This window comes from Centruroides vittatus, unplaced genomic scaffold, assembly GCF_030686945.1.
Source record: "Centruroides vittatus isolate TY-2023 unplaced genomic scaffold, ASM3068694v2 contig_882, whole genome shotgun sequence".
Taxonomy (NCBI): Eukaryota; Metazoa; Arthropoda; class Arachnida; order Scorpiones; family Buthidae; genus Centruroides; species Centruroides vittatus.
In genome coordinates this window covers 1,003,136-1,021,114 of record NW_027122574.1, presented here as the reverse complement: position 1 = coordinate 1,021,114, position 17,979 = coordinate 1,003,136, and the positions used below count along the sequence as shown (strand labels likewise).

At 30.5% G+C, this 17,979-nt stretch overlaps 2 protein-coding genes across 2 annotated transcripts in view; both read right to left on the bottom strand.

Moving 5' to 3' along the window:
- LOC136983413 (PH and SEC7 domain-containing protein-like) overlaps window positions 1-17,979 on the bottom strand; it is a 114,919-nt gene that overhangs the window by 1,392 nt on the left and 95,548 nt on the right. The window contains 5 exon segments of the mRNA XM_067280133.1: window positions 88-231; window positions 6,863-7,007; window positions 10,355-10,512; window positions 10,585-10,655; window positions 14,867-14,948. Of these exon segments, the coding sequence (XP_067136234.1) occupies window positions 88-231; window positions 6,863-7,007; window positions 10,355-10,512; window positions 10,585-10,655; window positions 14,867-14,948 (600 nt within the window).
- LOC136983419 (AN1-type zinc finger protein 4-like) overlaps window positions 1-17,979 on the bottom strand; it is a 142,753-nt gene that overhangs the window by 78,434 nt on the left and 46,340 nt on the right. The window lies entirely within an intron of this gene.

The window sequence follows — 17,979 nt, the reverse complement described above, 5'->3', positions numbered from 1 at the left end:
TGCAACGAAAGGAAAACAGGAAAAAAAAAACCTTAGGAAATGGCGTAAAATCCGGGGATTTACAAAAAATTCATCGACCTATATCACCTCATATTGCAGGTACGCTTCCTTCTCGGCAAATTCGTGCACGTGTCTGGATTTGGCACCGCGATCCGGTGCGCGCGACAAATGCTCTTCTAATTCCTTTTCCAATCGGGCGATGTTGTCTTCTTGATCTTGTAGCTGTTCTCTCTGCAAATATTCAATTAAAGTCTAGTTTAAGTGGTGATGTAACATGGATGCAAAATGTTTAGTCTGAAAGATTGCTCTGTATTCTGCAAAATTCAAAAAAGTCTTATTTCCATTAAAAACTACAAATCCGTGACAGACACCACCATTTAGCGCTTAAAATTTTCTCAACAGGTATATATGTTACTTTTATTCTTCTGATTACAGAAGGTTCTTATTTACTTCCAACAAGGATTTACTGTTGTGATTATTATTATTGAGCATAGATAATGCTTTGTTTGGATCAAGGTTTATATTGTGTTTCCATGATTATGATTTATTCAGACATACAGGTAAAAAAAAATAAATAAAAGTAATGTTTAACGTTCATGATGTCATAAATTTTATTCCAAGTTTATCATCACAGGATGCTAATGGGACTATTTTGTCTAAATCTCAAAAACATTTATTAATAAAAGATCAATGAAATAAATAATCTGTAATACTAATTTAAGAAAAAGGAACCTTTAGTTTTTCAAATTTTATTATTTAAAAAATATTGTTTTTAACACTTGATTTTTTAATACATTGCTTGCTTTCAAAAACTAAATGGCCCAGACACTACTCAATCTCTGAGAGGTTGTTTTATCACATAGGTGAATTGTTTGTTTCCTCCTTGACATACTTTCTCCATATTTATCAAAGCATTTTCTTTTTATATGTATTATTTTGGTATGCTAATTTATTTCACGTAACATCCAGTGTTGTTAAGATTAGATTATTTAAAATGCAAATGTATTTGATTGTGTAAAGTTCAAAATATGCTGAAATTTTTTAATTTCGGCATATTTCGGCATTTTTGCCTTTTCGTTTCGTCGTTGCACATCGGTGGCAAAACACCGGAAGACGTTTTACCATTTTTGCACGTTTGTTGCCGAGGCAGTAGCCTATAAAGAAAGGTCGTCTCCGTAATTTTTGTAATTTTCGATGGACTTCCGATGGTGTGCAACGACGAAAGGAAAAGGCAACGACAAAGATTTTATCTTTGTGAATGCTCTGTATTTTTACATTTATTAAATGTTAAACGACGTCGGCCACGATTTTATACTGCTATTTTTTAAAAAAAATTAACTTAATTGAAAAACAAAATTTCATATATTAATTTTGCCAGTTATGAACCAAATTACAAATTTTTCAATCAAACTGTTGAAAAAGTATATTTTTTTTCTTAACCAAATACATTAACTTGCACAGACTGCCATGCTTGAAAAAGTGTCCAATGCTTTATGTTATTATTATTATTATTATTATTATGTTGGGTTAAGTGAGATATACTGGGTTAACACCGGTGGCTGTGTACTATGCCGGACCAAAGTCAAGGCATAGTAACCAAAACAGAAATTAAAGAAGTGTATCAGTGTGTGTGTCTGTATTCAGGAATTTTCTCACAATATGACATGTATTCAATATAGTGGCCTTCTGTAGTGTGATGTATGTGTTTCTATTCAATTGTAATGTGCCCAGGCTTTTGTGTAGTGTGTGTGGTATGACACCTGTAGAGGAGAGAACAACAGGTACAATAAGCACCCTATCCATCCTCCACAGATGCCTTATTTCCTGGGCGAGTTCTGTGTACTTGCAAATTTTTTCAGTGCATGCGTTTTGTATATTGTGAGTGTTTGGAATGGCTATGTCTATAATGTATGTGATTTTATTGTGTTTGTCAATGAGTGTGATGTCTGGTCTGTTGTGGTAAATTGTTTTATCTGTGATTATGGCTCTGTTGTAGTACATTTTGTGCGTGTTGTTTTCCAATACTGTCTGTGGAATGTATTTGTAATATGGTTCGTGGATGTCTACTAATTTGTGTTTCCTTGCAAGCTCTTGGTGTATTATATTTGCTACTTGATTATGTCTGTGTAAATAATCTGTTTGTGCCAAGAGCTTGCAACCAGAGGTGATGTGTTGTATAGTTTCTGGCATGATGTGACATTTTCTGCATGTGTCATTTGTGAGTGTTGCATCTTTGAGTATGTGTTTTCTGTAGTTTTTAGTATTTATGACCTGATCCTGTATGGCAATCATGAATCCTTCCGTCTCCCCAAAGAGGCATCCCCGAGCTAACCAGCTGTTTGACGCAGTTTTGTCAACAAAATCATGGGCCAGATCGTAAGGATGCCTGCCATGGAGTGCCTTTCGAGCCCACGATTGCTTAATGGTGTCTATGCTTTTTATATGTTGTGTTGTGTCCATATGATGTGAGTGTAAGTTTAATGGTGTGTTATTCGAGTCTGCTAGAGTTACTGCTTTATGTAATTGTGATGTTTCTTGTTTTTTGTAGAAAAACTCTCGCAGTGACTGTATTTGTTTGTAGTGAAAGTTAACTATGTCAATCAGGCCACGTCCGCCATCTTTACGTGGAAGGGTTAATCTTTCTGTGGCAGATTTAGGATGATGTTGTTTATGCTTAGTAAGTGTAGTTCTTGTTTTCCTTTGGAGTTGCTCGAGATCTGTGTGAGTCCAATGTATAACTCCAAAAGAATATGTGAGTACTGGGATGACATATGTGTTTATTACTTTAACTGTGTGTTTTGCATTTAACTGTGTTCTGAGAATAGCATTTAACCTACTTTGGTATTCTTTAATTAATCTTTGCTTTATTTGTGCATGTTCTGTTAGTTTGGCCTGTTGGAATCCTAAATACTTGTAGAACTCGCCCTCTTCCATGGATTCAATAACGTCTCCATTTCCAAGTGCAAAATCTTCTTTCTTCAGGATTCCTTTTTCTATGTGAAGTGTTTTGCATTTATCTAGGCCAAATTCCATTTGTATGTCCTTGGTGTATGAATGTGTGATTTGTAGGAGTTGATGAAGTTGTTTTTGTGTGGATGCATAAAGTTTTATGTCATCCATGTACATGAGATGTGACAGTGTATACTGTGTTGTTTTTTCATGCCTGATATTGTAGCCATATTGTGTGTTGTTTAACATGTTGGATAATGGATTCAAGGCTAGGCAGAACCAGAGAGGACTCAAGGAATTTCCTTGAAAAATTCCTCGCCTAATAAAGATTTGGTTTGTTTGTATGGAAGTGTTATGAACCCTGAGATGTAGTGTTGTTCTCCAGTGCTGCATAGCGTTTTGAAAGAATGTAATGAGTGATGGATGTATTTTGTACATGTGTAGAATATGTAGCAGCCAACTGTGTGGAACACTGTCGAATGCTTTTCTGTAGTCTATATATGCCATGTGTATGTTTCTGTGTTGTTTGTGTGCTTGCCGTAGAATGACTGAATCTATGAGTAACTGTTCTTTGCATCCCTTGTGATTTCTACGGCAACCTTTTTGTTGTTCTGTTAGAATGTCGTGTTCTTCAACATGTTTGTATATTTTGTTTGCAATACAGGATGTCAATAATTTGTAGAGTGTTGGAAGACATGTAATTGGTCTGTATTGTGTGGGGTCTGTGGTATTGTTGTTTTTAGGTTTCATGTAGGTGATGCCCTGAGTAAGAAAATTTGGCATGTCTTGTGGATTGATGATGATGTGTGTTAGGTGTTTAGCTAGTTCCTGGTGCAGTGATGTAAACTTTTTGTACCAGAAATTGTGAATGTTGTCTACACCAGGTGTCTTCCAGTTGTGTGTTCTGTTAACAGTGTATTGGAAATCATGTATGTTTATTTCAACACAGGGCATAGTTGGTATGTTGTGCAAGTTTCTGTTCTCCTCCTCGATCCAGCCTGCTTCAGCATTGTGCGTGACAGCACTGGACCAAAGAGAAGACCAATATGTTGTGAGTTCTTCTTCTGTTGGTGTGCCACTGTGCTGTGTATCAGTGTTTGCTTTGTTATTAATTTGTCTGTAAAAGAGTTTTTCATTGTTTGTAAATAATTTATTTTGTTGTTTTCGTAGTGTACATGTTTTGTATCGTTTGAGTCTACGTGCTTTGGCAGCAAGTTTTTGTTTTAGTGTATCAATGTATTCTGTAATGCGTGTGTTGTGATGTTCGTGTTTTGTGTGTGTTTTTATTTTCTTGAAAATGTTTTTGAGCTGTTTCCTTAATTTGGGTGTTATGTTGTTTTTAGTGTATTGTGTTAGCCTGCCTAATTGCTGTCTAATGTCATTTATTTGTGTTTCTATTCTTCTCTGCCAGGCAGGCTTGTGATAGAATTGTGTTTTCTGTGTATTTGTCTGTGATTGTACTTTCAGTCCATGTTGTGTCACTACTGTGACTGCCCCAGCATAAACTAATGTATGAATGTCTGAGAGTGTAGAAATTGAATGAATGTAGTGTGGTAGTAAGTGAGTGTTTACATAATTTAGTGTTTTTCCTACTTCCTTTGACGTGTTGATTTTTGGTATTCGTGGTCGTTGTGTGGGATATGTACCTGTATATTTAGTGAGTGTTTCCTAAAATATAAGTGAGAGCGTATTAACTAAATCCAAGTCTATGTTATCAGTGATGGATGAGGAAGTGTCTGTAGTATCATTAGTGGTAATTGTTGTATGTGTGTTATTATCAATGCTTGTTGCTGGATTATCCTGACAGGTTACATGATCTTCATTAATGTTAGATGTTTCTGTCTGTTGATGTATTTGATCAGCAACCTGTTGTTTGATAAGTTCAAGTGTTGTTTGTGGAATAAGGTTGTTGTGTATAATTGTTCTTTTTTGATCAACAACCCTTTGTTCGGTAACAGTGAGGTGAGAATATTGTTGTGTGAATTTATGGTGTAGTTGTTGTCTGCATGCTGTCATGTTTGTTTCGAGTTTTGTGATAATGTAATAATTACGGATGATAAACTCGTTCATTTCTACTGTCCATTTCATCCGTTGGCGTGGTTTTCCAGCCTTTGTGGTCTGTGGATGCATTGCCACAGAAACACCAAGGCTGGGTTGGTTCCTCACATCTGTTGAGGGCATTGCAGTAGCCATGCTTGGGCCGGTGCTGCTTTCGCCACCGGTAACCAGGGGAGACTGTGGCCTATTTTTCGAACGTGAGCCTCTGCCTAACCCACGGACGCGGACCTTGTTAACCCGGGCGACGTCCGAGCCGGTATCACATTTAGATCTGGTTACTACCATGATATATATCTCCACAGAATGTGGGTGTGTGGTCACTCTTAGCTTCATTTCTCCCCATAGACCTTACTGGCATGGGTGTCCCTACCAGGAGCTTGTGCTCCAGCCTGCATTGCCCTATGGATCAGTAAAATTACTGGGCTCTCCCACCACGACCAGGTGGTGACCACAGGAGAGTTGTTGTTGTTGTTGTTGTTGTTATAATAGAAGATAAACATTGTTAACAAAATTTGTATCTGAAATATGATATTTAATGCTAATTACAGTATATTCAAAATATTTTGAGTACAGATATTATTTAATAGGGGTAACTATTTTACTTATCTCTTTTGTAATTAAGAGATCTTTTCTATCATTTGTCTAATATTTTCTAGAGATGATGATTGATCTATGCTTTTGTATTTAGAATAAATCAAAGTGCAATATCATTTATTAAATAGTTTTTCTAAAAGTTTTTAAAATTTCAGATTATATTTTCTCAAGTAAAAATACAAAAAATACTGCAGAAGACAAATTTGTAAGTCAATTGCAGATTTAACAAATTTTTTTTTTTTTGTTTTTCTAGTGTAAATATATATTGAATTGACTTAAATTACGGAAAGATAAACTGAATTTTAATTTTATAAATCTCTCTATTCCCTTTTAAACAAATCCTTTATCACTAAAAAATTTTAAACCTTAATTTCAAGTAGTTACAATTAAGTGTGTTAAATTCATGCAAAATGTAATTGTAAAACATGTAAAAGAAAATACAAAGAAAATTCAAATCGGTATCTAATCAAATAATAATATAGCCGAAGTGAAAGCACCAGTGTATCATCTGTAAAATTATAAATATATATATATGGCAAATAAATTAATTGTATGTTTTCTGCAAATTATACTATTACACATTCATATTTGACTTTTAGTGTCTGTTTTCAAGGATAAATGGCTAAGAATACAATTGAGAAAAATATTTAACCAAACCTCAGTAATATAAAATTAATAAATTTTAAAAAAAATCCCATTTTGGCCCATGTCAATCTATTATTTTATCATCATCATCATCATGATGTTGATTACTATTAAAAATTACAATGTATATAACAGCGGTGGGCAAGCAAGAATTCAGTGGGAGCCGAAATGTAGGTTTTGCAAAATGCATGGGAGCCGCAGTTCTGTACTGTCGTGGCGAATAGTATGATAGCGCGATTTTATTATATAATATATATTTATTAATATAAATATAATATAAAACAAATATTGAATTTTTTTAATAAACATATTTTCACAAAATTATAAAAATAAAATTGTAAAAATAATAATAAAAAAACAGAAATTAACACTTTCGGCAGGAGCCGCACGTAACTCAAAAAGAACCGCATGCGGCTCTCGGAGATACATTTGCCCACGTCTGGTATATAATATTGAAATTAGCCCGATCCCTTAATAATGCACGAACATAATTTTCTGCTACAAATAGTAACAATTTTAAAAACTATATGTATTAAATTTCCAAAAATCGTTTTTAATCTATCATATATATATTAACTATTTATTCCAGTATTAAAAAAATATATGTCAAACTTACAAAGTTTAGTTTTGTGTGGCTGACTGGTAACAGTGGCCTCTGGAATTTTTTTTGAGATCCTACACCGCAGGCTAGAGGAGGAGCAGACAGACTAGCGGCAACAAAATTTATCGTATCTATCCAACTCTGCAATTCCTTAGAATCACTGGAAATAAAAATACAATACATTTATAATCAAGAAAATTTTTAAAAGCTTCACTTTCCTATATTTAAAAGTATAAAATTTTTTAAAATGTTTATTCTATGTATTTAGGACTTTGTTCTTTCGACAACACATTACATAGAGTAAAACGTTGAAAACATAATTTTATTAAACTCTTAAATCTTTACAACACAAAATCAAATAATAATAACTATTTTTAAAACATTCCTTTTGTATTTTAAATATTTGAAAGTTGCAAATCAGAAATAATAAGAAAAACAAGCAGCAAACATTCTCTGACTTAATTCTGCTTAAAAATAGGCAGTTAGGCAAGGAAATTGAAAATATTAGTTTGAATTTTAAAGGATTTATACAAGCTATGAACAAGATAAATAATATTTTGATTTTTGGAAAAAATGAATTTAAAGTTGGACATTTTTAAGATCGTCAATATTCAAATTACTGCAGTAAATTTTATACTTCTTAAAAAGCCAAAAATAATTTATTTGGATTGTTCAGTGTCTGAAAATAAGCACTAAAAGAGCTTTGAAAATGTTTACTTAAAAAGTTTTGAATGCTCAAGAAATATAACAGCGATTTTCTTATAATAATAAATAATTTATTCATCCTCCTCTTACAGATAAAGTGAACAATACACCTTTGACAGTGAATAACAATTTCAGGAAACAAATGTTTGTCCCAGTTTATGTAAAATGTGTATTACTCATTTAAAAACTACACAATATCTTTTTAAATAAAAAGCATGGTTACAGTAATTAATTGTACATTAATTACGAGGTCTGTTCAAAAAATACGCGAACTGTTTAAATTGCGCAGCTCCAGTTGGTTCCAGGGGAATCTGAGTGGTGTCGCTAGGTTTGTACAGATCTCCTGGTGATAAAGCCATTTCCCGATTACAGATATCTTTATTTGTTGATTAGCTACGTGGTTTTTAGTAAAGTGCGATTTTTTCGTTTGTCGGATTTCAGAATGAATGACATGAAGGAGCAACGACTTGCTGTGAAATTTGTGTTAAACTTGGAAACGAAGGTCTAATCGTCCCAGTGACATTGAAACGAAGGTCCAATCGTCCCAGTGGGTGGGTGAAACGTTCCCAGACTCAAAAAAGTTCGCCAAGTTCGATCCAATGTCAATGTGATGCCGACAGCTTTCTTTGATGTTAAGAGTGTTGTTCACCACGAGTACCTCCCTAAGTCTCCACAGTGAACCAGACTTACTACATTGAAGTTCTGAAACGTCTGAGGGATGCCATTCGTCGCAAAAGGCCAAAAATGTGAAGGAGTGGCAACTGGTTCCTCCATCACGACAATGCTCCAGCCCATTCGGCCCTCAGAACTCGTGAGTTTTTGGCCAAACACTCAATCACTGTTCTTCCCCCCACCCTCACTTACCTGATCTTGCTCCTTGTGACTTTTCTTGTTCCCAAACTCAAAAGGCCCTTGAAAGGAAGAAGATTTGAGACGATTACCGAGATTAAGGCAAATGTGACGAAGGCGTTGAAGGACATTACAAAAGAAGCGTACCAGGACTGTTTCAACAAGTGGAAACACCGTTGGGATAAGTGTGTGCATTGGGAAGGAGAGTACTTTGAAGGGAACCCAGACATGTAACTTCTACATGAAGTACATTTTGTTTTATGACATCAGTCCGTGTATTTTTTGAACAGACCTCGTATGTTGCTTAGCTATAAAAATTATAAAAAGGGCAATAATCTAAAAAAAAAATCAACACTTTTCTAAGTTTAACAACTAGAAATGCACTATTAAGAACAATACAATGACTTTCTGCACATGCATTACTACCTTCGCCAACCACAGTAAATCCATCCCACTAAATTGGAAAATGAGTGTAAATAAATGTGAGACTAAAGATGGCCCAATAAATGGGTCAAAAATGTTCATGTTTTTCTCAGACTGTTACAAACAAATACACTTTTAACAGTGGGTATTTATAAATTAACTGCAATGACTAGTTACTCTAAAGCAGGGATAGTCAACCTTTTTATACCTACTGCCCACTTTTGTATCTTTGTTGGTAGTAAAATTTTCTAACCGCCCACTGATTTCGCAGTAAGATAATTTAGTGCAACTGCAAAGTACTTGTAATTTTTGGGTGGTGGTTTAGTAAAAATATGTAGTTAAATTTATCTTTTTATTTATATTTTGTATACGTTTATAATACACAGAAATTTTTTTTGCCAGTGTGCCAAGTGTTTTTTTTTTTTTACGTCAAAATGAAAAAAAGTTGCTAAATCTGGCAACACAACCCCACCACCGAAACGAACTCAACTTGAGTGATGGCCACTATTACAGTACAACCGTCAGTGGTTCATAGATGCGCTGTGATAACAGAAAGTAGCTTTGTCGTCGGACAAAACCTCTACCGACCACTACAAAAACCCAAACTGCCCACTAGTAGGCAGTAGGGACCAGGTTGACTACCACTGTTCTAAAGAAACAATTGAAGATTACAAATTATGTTCTGAAAATCATAACAAATTCCTCTTTGTAATTGTTTTAATAAAACAATTCAAAAATTTTTAACCTTTGCTTATTTTATATAACAAAGTTTCATATAACACTGCTTGAATAAGTGATCAGGTTCTGCAAACATATTTAATTTACAACATATTTGTTTTTTTTAAACTCTTCCTATCCATTGGGCACTCAGTGGGCTCCATTTTCGTGCCCATCATAAATTCAATCAGACCTTAAATGGTTATGTCATTGATGTTAATAATTTGAAGACAATTATTATATAATCTATCAGTTAATTCAGTTCACTTTAAACAATATTTTACAAACTTTTTAAATTAAATTCATGAAAAAATTAATATACAAAAAATTGTACAAATTCAGTTATATACTAAATTAAATTTAAAAAACTTTTCTGAAGTAATTCAATTCTATAAATTACTTCAGAAAAATTTTAAAATTTAAAATCAGATACATTAAGAGTAAAGTATCTGATTTGTAAATATACAATATAAGCTAAGCCCAAACTCTACAATCGAAACTCTAAATTGCCAGAAAATTGCCAAGCTAACAATTAGAATTAATTTTGAAATTTAATTTAACATTGTAATTAATTTTGAAATTTAATTTAGTTATTAATCTTAATGCGAAATGGTGACTTAACTTCTACCCTTAGATCAAATTTCATTGTTTAATTAACTTAAGATAGCTTTAAAACAAACTGACAATTTAGATTTCTAAGTGCCTTATTATATATATATTTATGATTATTATTTATTATTGACAGAATTATGTATAATTATATTTTAATAGAATTTACATGATGCTGATCTTATAGTGAGAAAATATACCAACCTCGTCTGAAATAAATATTCTGCTTGATCAGCAGTCTGCAAACGAAATACATGTTGCTTCTTCGTATAATCAGATGCTTTAGTGGCCAAAGCATGATGAATTCGTATAGAATTGTACAAACTGTCATACAGTTGATTTTTCCTAAATCCATTTTCATCCTAAATCATTACTCAAATTAATTCTCAACATCAAGAAATAACTATGATAAAAAGAATTATTATTACTATTACCTTATGTAAATACAAAACTAAATCTCGCAATGTAGCATAAAACATTTTCCAACCTCTTTTCCCAAGAGGAGCTGTGAAATATAAAATACTGTTGAAGTCAATTATATAAACAAAAATTTTTATGAAAACAACTTAGCACAAAGTTTATGACAAATAATTTATAGAGAGAGTTAATATTGTTCAATTTAGATACAAAATTCCAATTTGAATTAAATCAATCATCAAATAAATCAAATTTAAAATAATACTCTGCATAAAAAATATGGTAAACACCATTTCAATTTTAAGCTAATATAAAGGAGAATTTAGCACTCAAAATTACAATTAAAGCTTAATTATGAAAGCAATCCATAGAATGTTAATACTATTTGAACTTATAAAATTTTATTACAATTAACTCAAGACTGACTGGTAAAGCCTAAAAATTCTTCAGATGATGAGCCAAAGTGATTTTTAAAATTTTTGATGTAAATTTTGGTATACATATTATACTATTATTATTATTCTATAGAACAACTCAATAAATATGATTTAAATAAATAAGTTTACTTATAATTGAGTCAGTTGATAATATGATACTTTAATAGATGGTTGTATTATTATTATTAAACACAAATGAATATTTATTTAGCTATAAAAATAAAAAATTAATTAATTGAAAAGAATAATAACTAATGATAAAATATTTTAACATTTAATAATTACATATACAAAATGATAGATAAAACTATACAAACCAGTAAGATCAACTACTATCTATGGATATGAAACCTGATCCCTATCCAAACCATTAGAGAATAAACTACAAGTATTTGAAAATGAACTGCTAAGAAACTAAAAACTTTGGCCATTTTGTTGGCCAAAAAATTTTAAAACAACAGTCAAATGGAGAATCCTACGCAATGGTAAATTAAAAGAAAAGTTTAATAGTTCTAACATAATTCAAACAACTTCACATTAATACCTTTAAATGCAGTATAAGTTTATTTAGTTATTTATTTATTTCACATACAAATGGAAATATCCCAAGACAATTGATTTCCTTCCCCATAAATAATGCTTGTAACAAAGGATTAAAGCTGATATACTTAAATGTATATACTTAAATACAACTAACATTTTAATATAACTAACTGAAATTGTTTTTGTTTGCAAATGGTTACTAAAATTACAAATTATAAAGTAACCATTTACTTATGGGTTTAGTGGAAAGATTGTTCCATTAAACCCATATTCTGAATAGACCAATAGAAAAAGGATCTCAAATAAATGACCAGCCTAAAGGATAGGGTAAAAAAAAAAAGTTTGATTACGAGTAATGTGTAGTGGAACTCTCTAAGGGTACATGCAATTAGAATGAATGAAGCCATGGAAATATTTATGTAAAATTGAACAATCAAAGTATTTGACGTTTGGAAAGACCGAAAATTTAGTTAACGTTTTCAGGTCATTTTTAATAATGGCCTTCAAGAAAGAAAAATACATTCTAAATGTAGAACAAAACCATCAGTGTAGAGCTTATTAATTTTATTCAAAAATTAATGCATTAGAACAATACAAATTCAAATGTACATACTGAATTTCTGTTATAAATACAGATATGAAATTATTTGTATTATTGAAAGTGCAATTTTTGATGCAGTATAATGCAAACAATTAAGAAAATTTGGATGGTTTGGACATATAACTTACACTGATAGATACACATTAACCAAAACTTACAGAAATACCAAGTAGGAAGATTTCCTCTATGATGAAAAGATGAAATTAAAAAAAAACTGGCAAGGGCAAGAACAATTACATTAATTTAACTCAAAACTGTAGTAATAGTATTTTACATTTTAAAAAGAGAGATAGGGGGAAGGTGGCAATAAGCCTGCAAAACATATAAAGCCAATTGATGATGATACATTCATTAACTATAAATAACTAATATTTTCAAAAACTACAAGCTTAGTTTTTTTTAATTTAAAACTTTTGGTAAACTTCTACACACAAAGAACACCAGGATGAAATCAATCACATACCTGGAACCTGTTACCGGTGTGGGTGATACGACAGATAAATATATCGCAAATGTTTTCAAACAATAATAGTTCTTCCTCAGGAGATACAAAAAAACAAGAGACGGAACGTAGAACAAAATAAAACATGAATATTTAAAATTAGAATCAAATCCATGTCTCGTGCAAGAACGTTGTGTTGGACATGTGCATTTCCTGTGGGTAGCCGGTGATTAAAGATTGGTGTCCAAGAGGGCCTGCCAGGCGATGGACAAATTCATCTCCTTTTGTAATTTATGTAGGTGGAGGTGCGGCTAGTTTTATAAATGGAAATAGCATCCAACCATCTCAGGTGCTCAGGGAGAGGTGAAGTGATGATGATCCTTGCTTGCTTGAAAGTGGCCTCGATGTCAGGGTCAGTCGCGTAAACAGCAAGAGCCGTAGTGTTCCTCCCATGCCAAATGTCTGCAGTGTGCTCATATATTCTAACTCCCAAGGAGCGTTTGGTGGAACCAATGTAAATAAGTTCGCGATATATTTATCTGTCATATCTGTCGAAAACGTTTGCAATATATTTATCTGTCGTATCACCTACCTGGAACAGGTACATGATTGATTAAAACTTTTGATTTACAATTTAATTTTTTCCCTTTTTTTCTTGTTACACACAGTAAGTATAAATTTTATATATCACTAATTATATCTATAAGTCTGACCACAAAAACTAAAATTTCTTTACTTCAGGACACAGTTTTGAAAGAACAATTTATTATTGATATGTTGCTTAAGTGCACATTTAAAAGGAATGGCACAAATAAATAACATATTAATGACCCAAAAAATTGTTAATAGTATAAAATTCAAAATCAAAACTATCAATTAATTCATCGTGCCAAAGTACAAAAGGAACTGATTATTCTCATCAAAAATATTGTAACTAGCAACAAAACTAATGGCCACTGAGTTAAAACTAAAACTACATTTAGGATATTTGAAATTGTTTTTGTTCAATAAAGAAAAAAATTAGATGTAAATGTTTATTATTTCACAATATATTAGTCAAGCTTTCATAAAATGCTGAAAACAAAATACTAAATGCTACTGTTAAGTTTCTAAATACTATTAATAATTATATATTTTTCACTATAACTTGCTTCATCGGAGTTCCTAGCAATATTTACATCAATGTCCAAGCATTTTCAAACCTTTCAAAGGGATGGAAATACTTTGGAATTAATGTAATTATTACTAGGATCACCAATAAAATAAAAAAATAATGATGTTTGATAATTGAAGAAAAGGGTTTTGGTTTTATATGTAATTTTTTGATAAATCAAAATTCTTTTAATTCTTTAAAAAACTAAGTTTTTTGGAATATAAACAACTATAAAAATGGACTGATAATTCAGTTCTACTATAAAGTGCAAGAATAGAAACATGACCACCACCAATTATTAGCCACGAATACCTAGTCTATATGTACAAAGTCTTAATTATACTGCACTACAACAGACAACATTAAAAATAAAATCTTTTTCCTCATCCTGAATAAAGCAACAATTAGCGATTGAATTTTTAAAATCGGGAGATTGTATGCAATGAGAAGATCAATCAATTCAGTGAAGTATTAGAAACACTCTAAAGACATATTTAAAGTAAGGCCAGAACAAATCTTTTTCTTGCACCATGATAACATATGGTCATACTGCAGCAAGGAAACAGCTAAGACGCTTAAGAAAGAACGTTACTTTATTCTGCATCTTCCTCATGGTTCAAGTCAGGTACCAGACTTCTGGTCATTCTCAAGATTAGAAATGTTGAACAGTCCCTATTTTTCATCAGACGCCAATGTTCCAGCTGGCTACTGTATGATAATTGAGTAAGAAAGAACCAAAAGATTTTTTATGCATGCAATGCATAAAACAACTTTTGGTTCTTTCTTGCTCCATTGCCTTCTTTCAATGGAATGCAAAAATGGATCAATTGTTTAGAAAATGTGTCACTGTACATGGTGATAATGTTAAAAATGAATATGTTCACAATAAATCACATTTACTACTTTTAAAAATTGGTCACATTATTCTAAATCTTCCCAAACCAATTTCATTACAAAAAAAAAAGGACATTTATCATTCACTCTTATAGACAAGTAAAATTTTGTAATTTAAGCAGGTTTTGTAGATTTTGTAATTCTTTACTTTCATCAGAAATTAAAAAATAAATTAGATAATAGTGTTGGAAAATTACACACATTCTATAAAATTTAATTCAATACGTACTTCTTTTGCCATTAGGATCAATACAACATTTTCTCATTACATAGCCCTTCTTATATTCAGTAGCACAATTGGGATTAGGAATCTAAATAATAAAATTCATTATTATTTTTAATTAAAAATAAATAATTAAAAAACCAAAAAAGTTTAGTTTAGTTTTATAATTAATTTTTTTTTTTTTTACACATTAATCTACATCAGGAGTCTCCAACCCGTAGCCTGCGGGCCAAATATGGCCCCAAAACATTTATCTGGTCCACATATCTCGGTTTTATCTTATGTGTTTTATCATAAACATCTAAACTAGTTCAAAGCACACAAACTTTTGAAAAACCGATTAAAATTAATAGATCTTGCTTCAAATAATCATTATTATTTAAATAGGAGAGTTTGTTAAATTCTTACCGATCTCTTCCAAAATAGTTTAAAAAAAATTCTATATTTTGCTTTTATGTATCTTTGTGAACAAATCTTTTCGAAAATGAAATACATAAAATTAAACTATCGATCATCATCATCCAACAAATATCTAAAGGAGATTTTAATATTCTGTTCCATAAAACGTATTCTCAATTTTGAAGATATTCTTTCAAAAAAGAAGCTGCAAATTTCACATTAATTTACGTCCATTGTTGTTCAAAAATAATAAATCTCAATCTGACTATTTTTTTCATATCTGGCTCTCAGACTTGTTTTTTATAGCTCACATGATCCTTCACACAAAAAGGTTGGAGTCCCCTGCTCTACTTAATGTTATTGATTATAAAAAAAATTTAAACAATAAAAATTCAACTTTTCTTAAATTTGGATTTATAATTTTAATTTATTACTTGCTTTTTTTTTTTTATTAAACAGAAGTCTTTCAATAAGCAAACTGAAAAAGTTATGGATTAATTTAATTTTATGTAATAAAAATAAAATTTGGTAAGACTGATACATATAAAAAGATTTTTTAAAAAGCGAGAAAAAATTCTAAATTTGGCCAGATTTTTAAATAAAGTTTAGTAATTTAATTAATATATATAATTAATTATTATTTCTGTATTTAATTTGCTTTTAATGTTTTCACATATATAAATTAGACTAACTTTTCAAACCCAATTGATTCCTTGAAAAAATTATTAAGAGAAATGTCATAAATTTAACTCCGATTTCCTATAAAGTCAGTATCATACACCCAAATTCTATTCCGAGAAACAGTTTAAACTGTTTAACACCAGATAAATAGCACTTAAATACAGTACTTCATAAATCATAGTAAAAAATTTATTCCGGTCATAAAAGCAAGGAGTCATAAAATGAACGGTTACAAAGCAGATTTATTTATTTATTTTTTAACTTTAGAATTAATCATTTTAACTTAAATAAAAATGGAAAGAAACAAGAAAAATTCTTTAGTATATTCCATAAACAAAATATGCCATTTGATTAATTTGCTTGAACTTCGTATCGAGATATTAGAACAACAGAATAGAAAGCTAATTACTAATATTTACTTCATTTTATTTGAAGTATCAAATTTTGTAGGTAAAACTGTAACTTAAGGAAAGTAATGATCATTACTTTCCTTAAGTTTTCACCAACAAAACAATTCTTGCTATATCACTAAAATTAAACAGTATAAAAACCAGAGAGTACTTTTGTTGGCTATGAAAAGAACGCAATCATTTATCCTACTCAGAGCTTAGTAACTTTGGACATCCCAAATCTAGATTGAAAAAAACGACCGACAGCAGGCGGGTATCCATCTGCAAAACATCTTTTCCAATCTGATGTCCCCTATACAGGGAATGAGTATGCAGCAATACCATGGATATATAGGGTAAGTGGAGACAAGAAACAAAGTTTTCAGAATCAAATGTCTTCAATTTTAGCAAGAAACCAAGAAACTGATTATATATGTTTTAAATTATGATTTCAAATTAAAACTTTCTCATGAAAAATGATTATCAAGTTTAAATATGATATAATGATAAAACAAATAATCGTATTTTAATCCTTTCTAACAAATTCTTTTCCAAAAACTAATTACTACGCATTAAAATCAAACTCCATCTGTTACATTTTTAAATTAGAAAACAATAACTATTCGAAAAGTTATGCATTTTTTAATTTCAAGTAATGAAACTTGTCTGTAGCATATTCTTTTTTTTCTGCTTATCTGTATTATATATTTCTAACGGTAAGAAAAATTTTATACATTAAACTTCTTTCTACAAAAGATGTTTAATTACATTTCACAAAATACATTTTTATCTTTTTAAACTTGCTTCTTTTTCAGAAAAAGTATACGTTTCTTTTTTAATCAGAATGCTTTTACTAACCTAAAAAAACCCGGTAGTAATTTGCGAAACTGAAGAATTCAAATAATAAAGTTTGAATGTAATGTCTTGATTTAATTAAAAATATATACAAGAAAAATATTTCAGTAGCAAAAAGATAAATGACAACAAGTGCTCTGAAATACTTATAACTTCTTTAAAAAAAAATTAATAAAATATAGCTTTGTCTATTGTTAAATTAGAAAAGTTTTCACGATTGGTATCTACAATTTGAATTTCATAACTAATTGAAAAGAAAAATTTAATAAAATTATTCAATTCTTTTATCACGAGGAAAGCTACAGAGCTGTATACAGACATAAAATACCATCAAAATCTATGCCGTATTCAATTCAAATTTCTTCAAATATCTGTATCCGATACTTTTAACTAAGATAAAAGATAATTTTTATAAATAAATATGATAACATTAATATGTTAAAATGATTTTGTGACAAATTAATTTTAAAAACAAATTAAATAAATAGTTTAAAATTATTTGTACAATATTAAGGTAAGAATAATTACCTCAAGACAAATATAGACAATTGCACATATATTGAACTCTTACGAAATTTTATTATTAATATTTGTATTTGCAAAGGAATGTAGACAGAAATTAATTATCAAACATTCATCCTGTTATTTTAAAACAAAGTCTAATTATTAAATTGGATTAAAACAATTTATTGTTATTTCATAATCTTCTAATCTCAATACTAAATATATAATATCATTTATTTATTAATAATAAATTTTTTCTACTTATCATATCAAATCTTTACATTAAAAGCA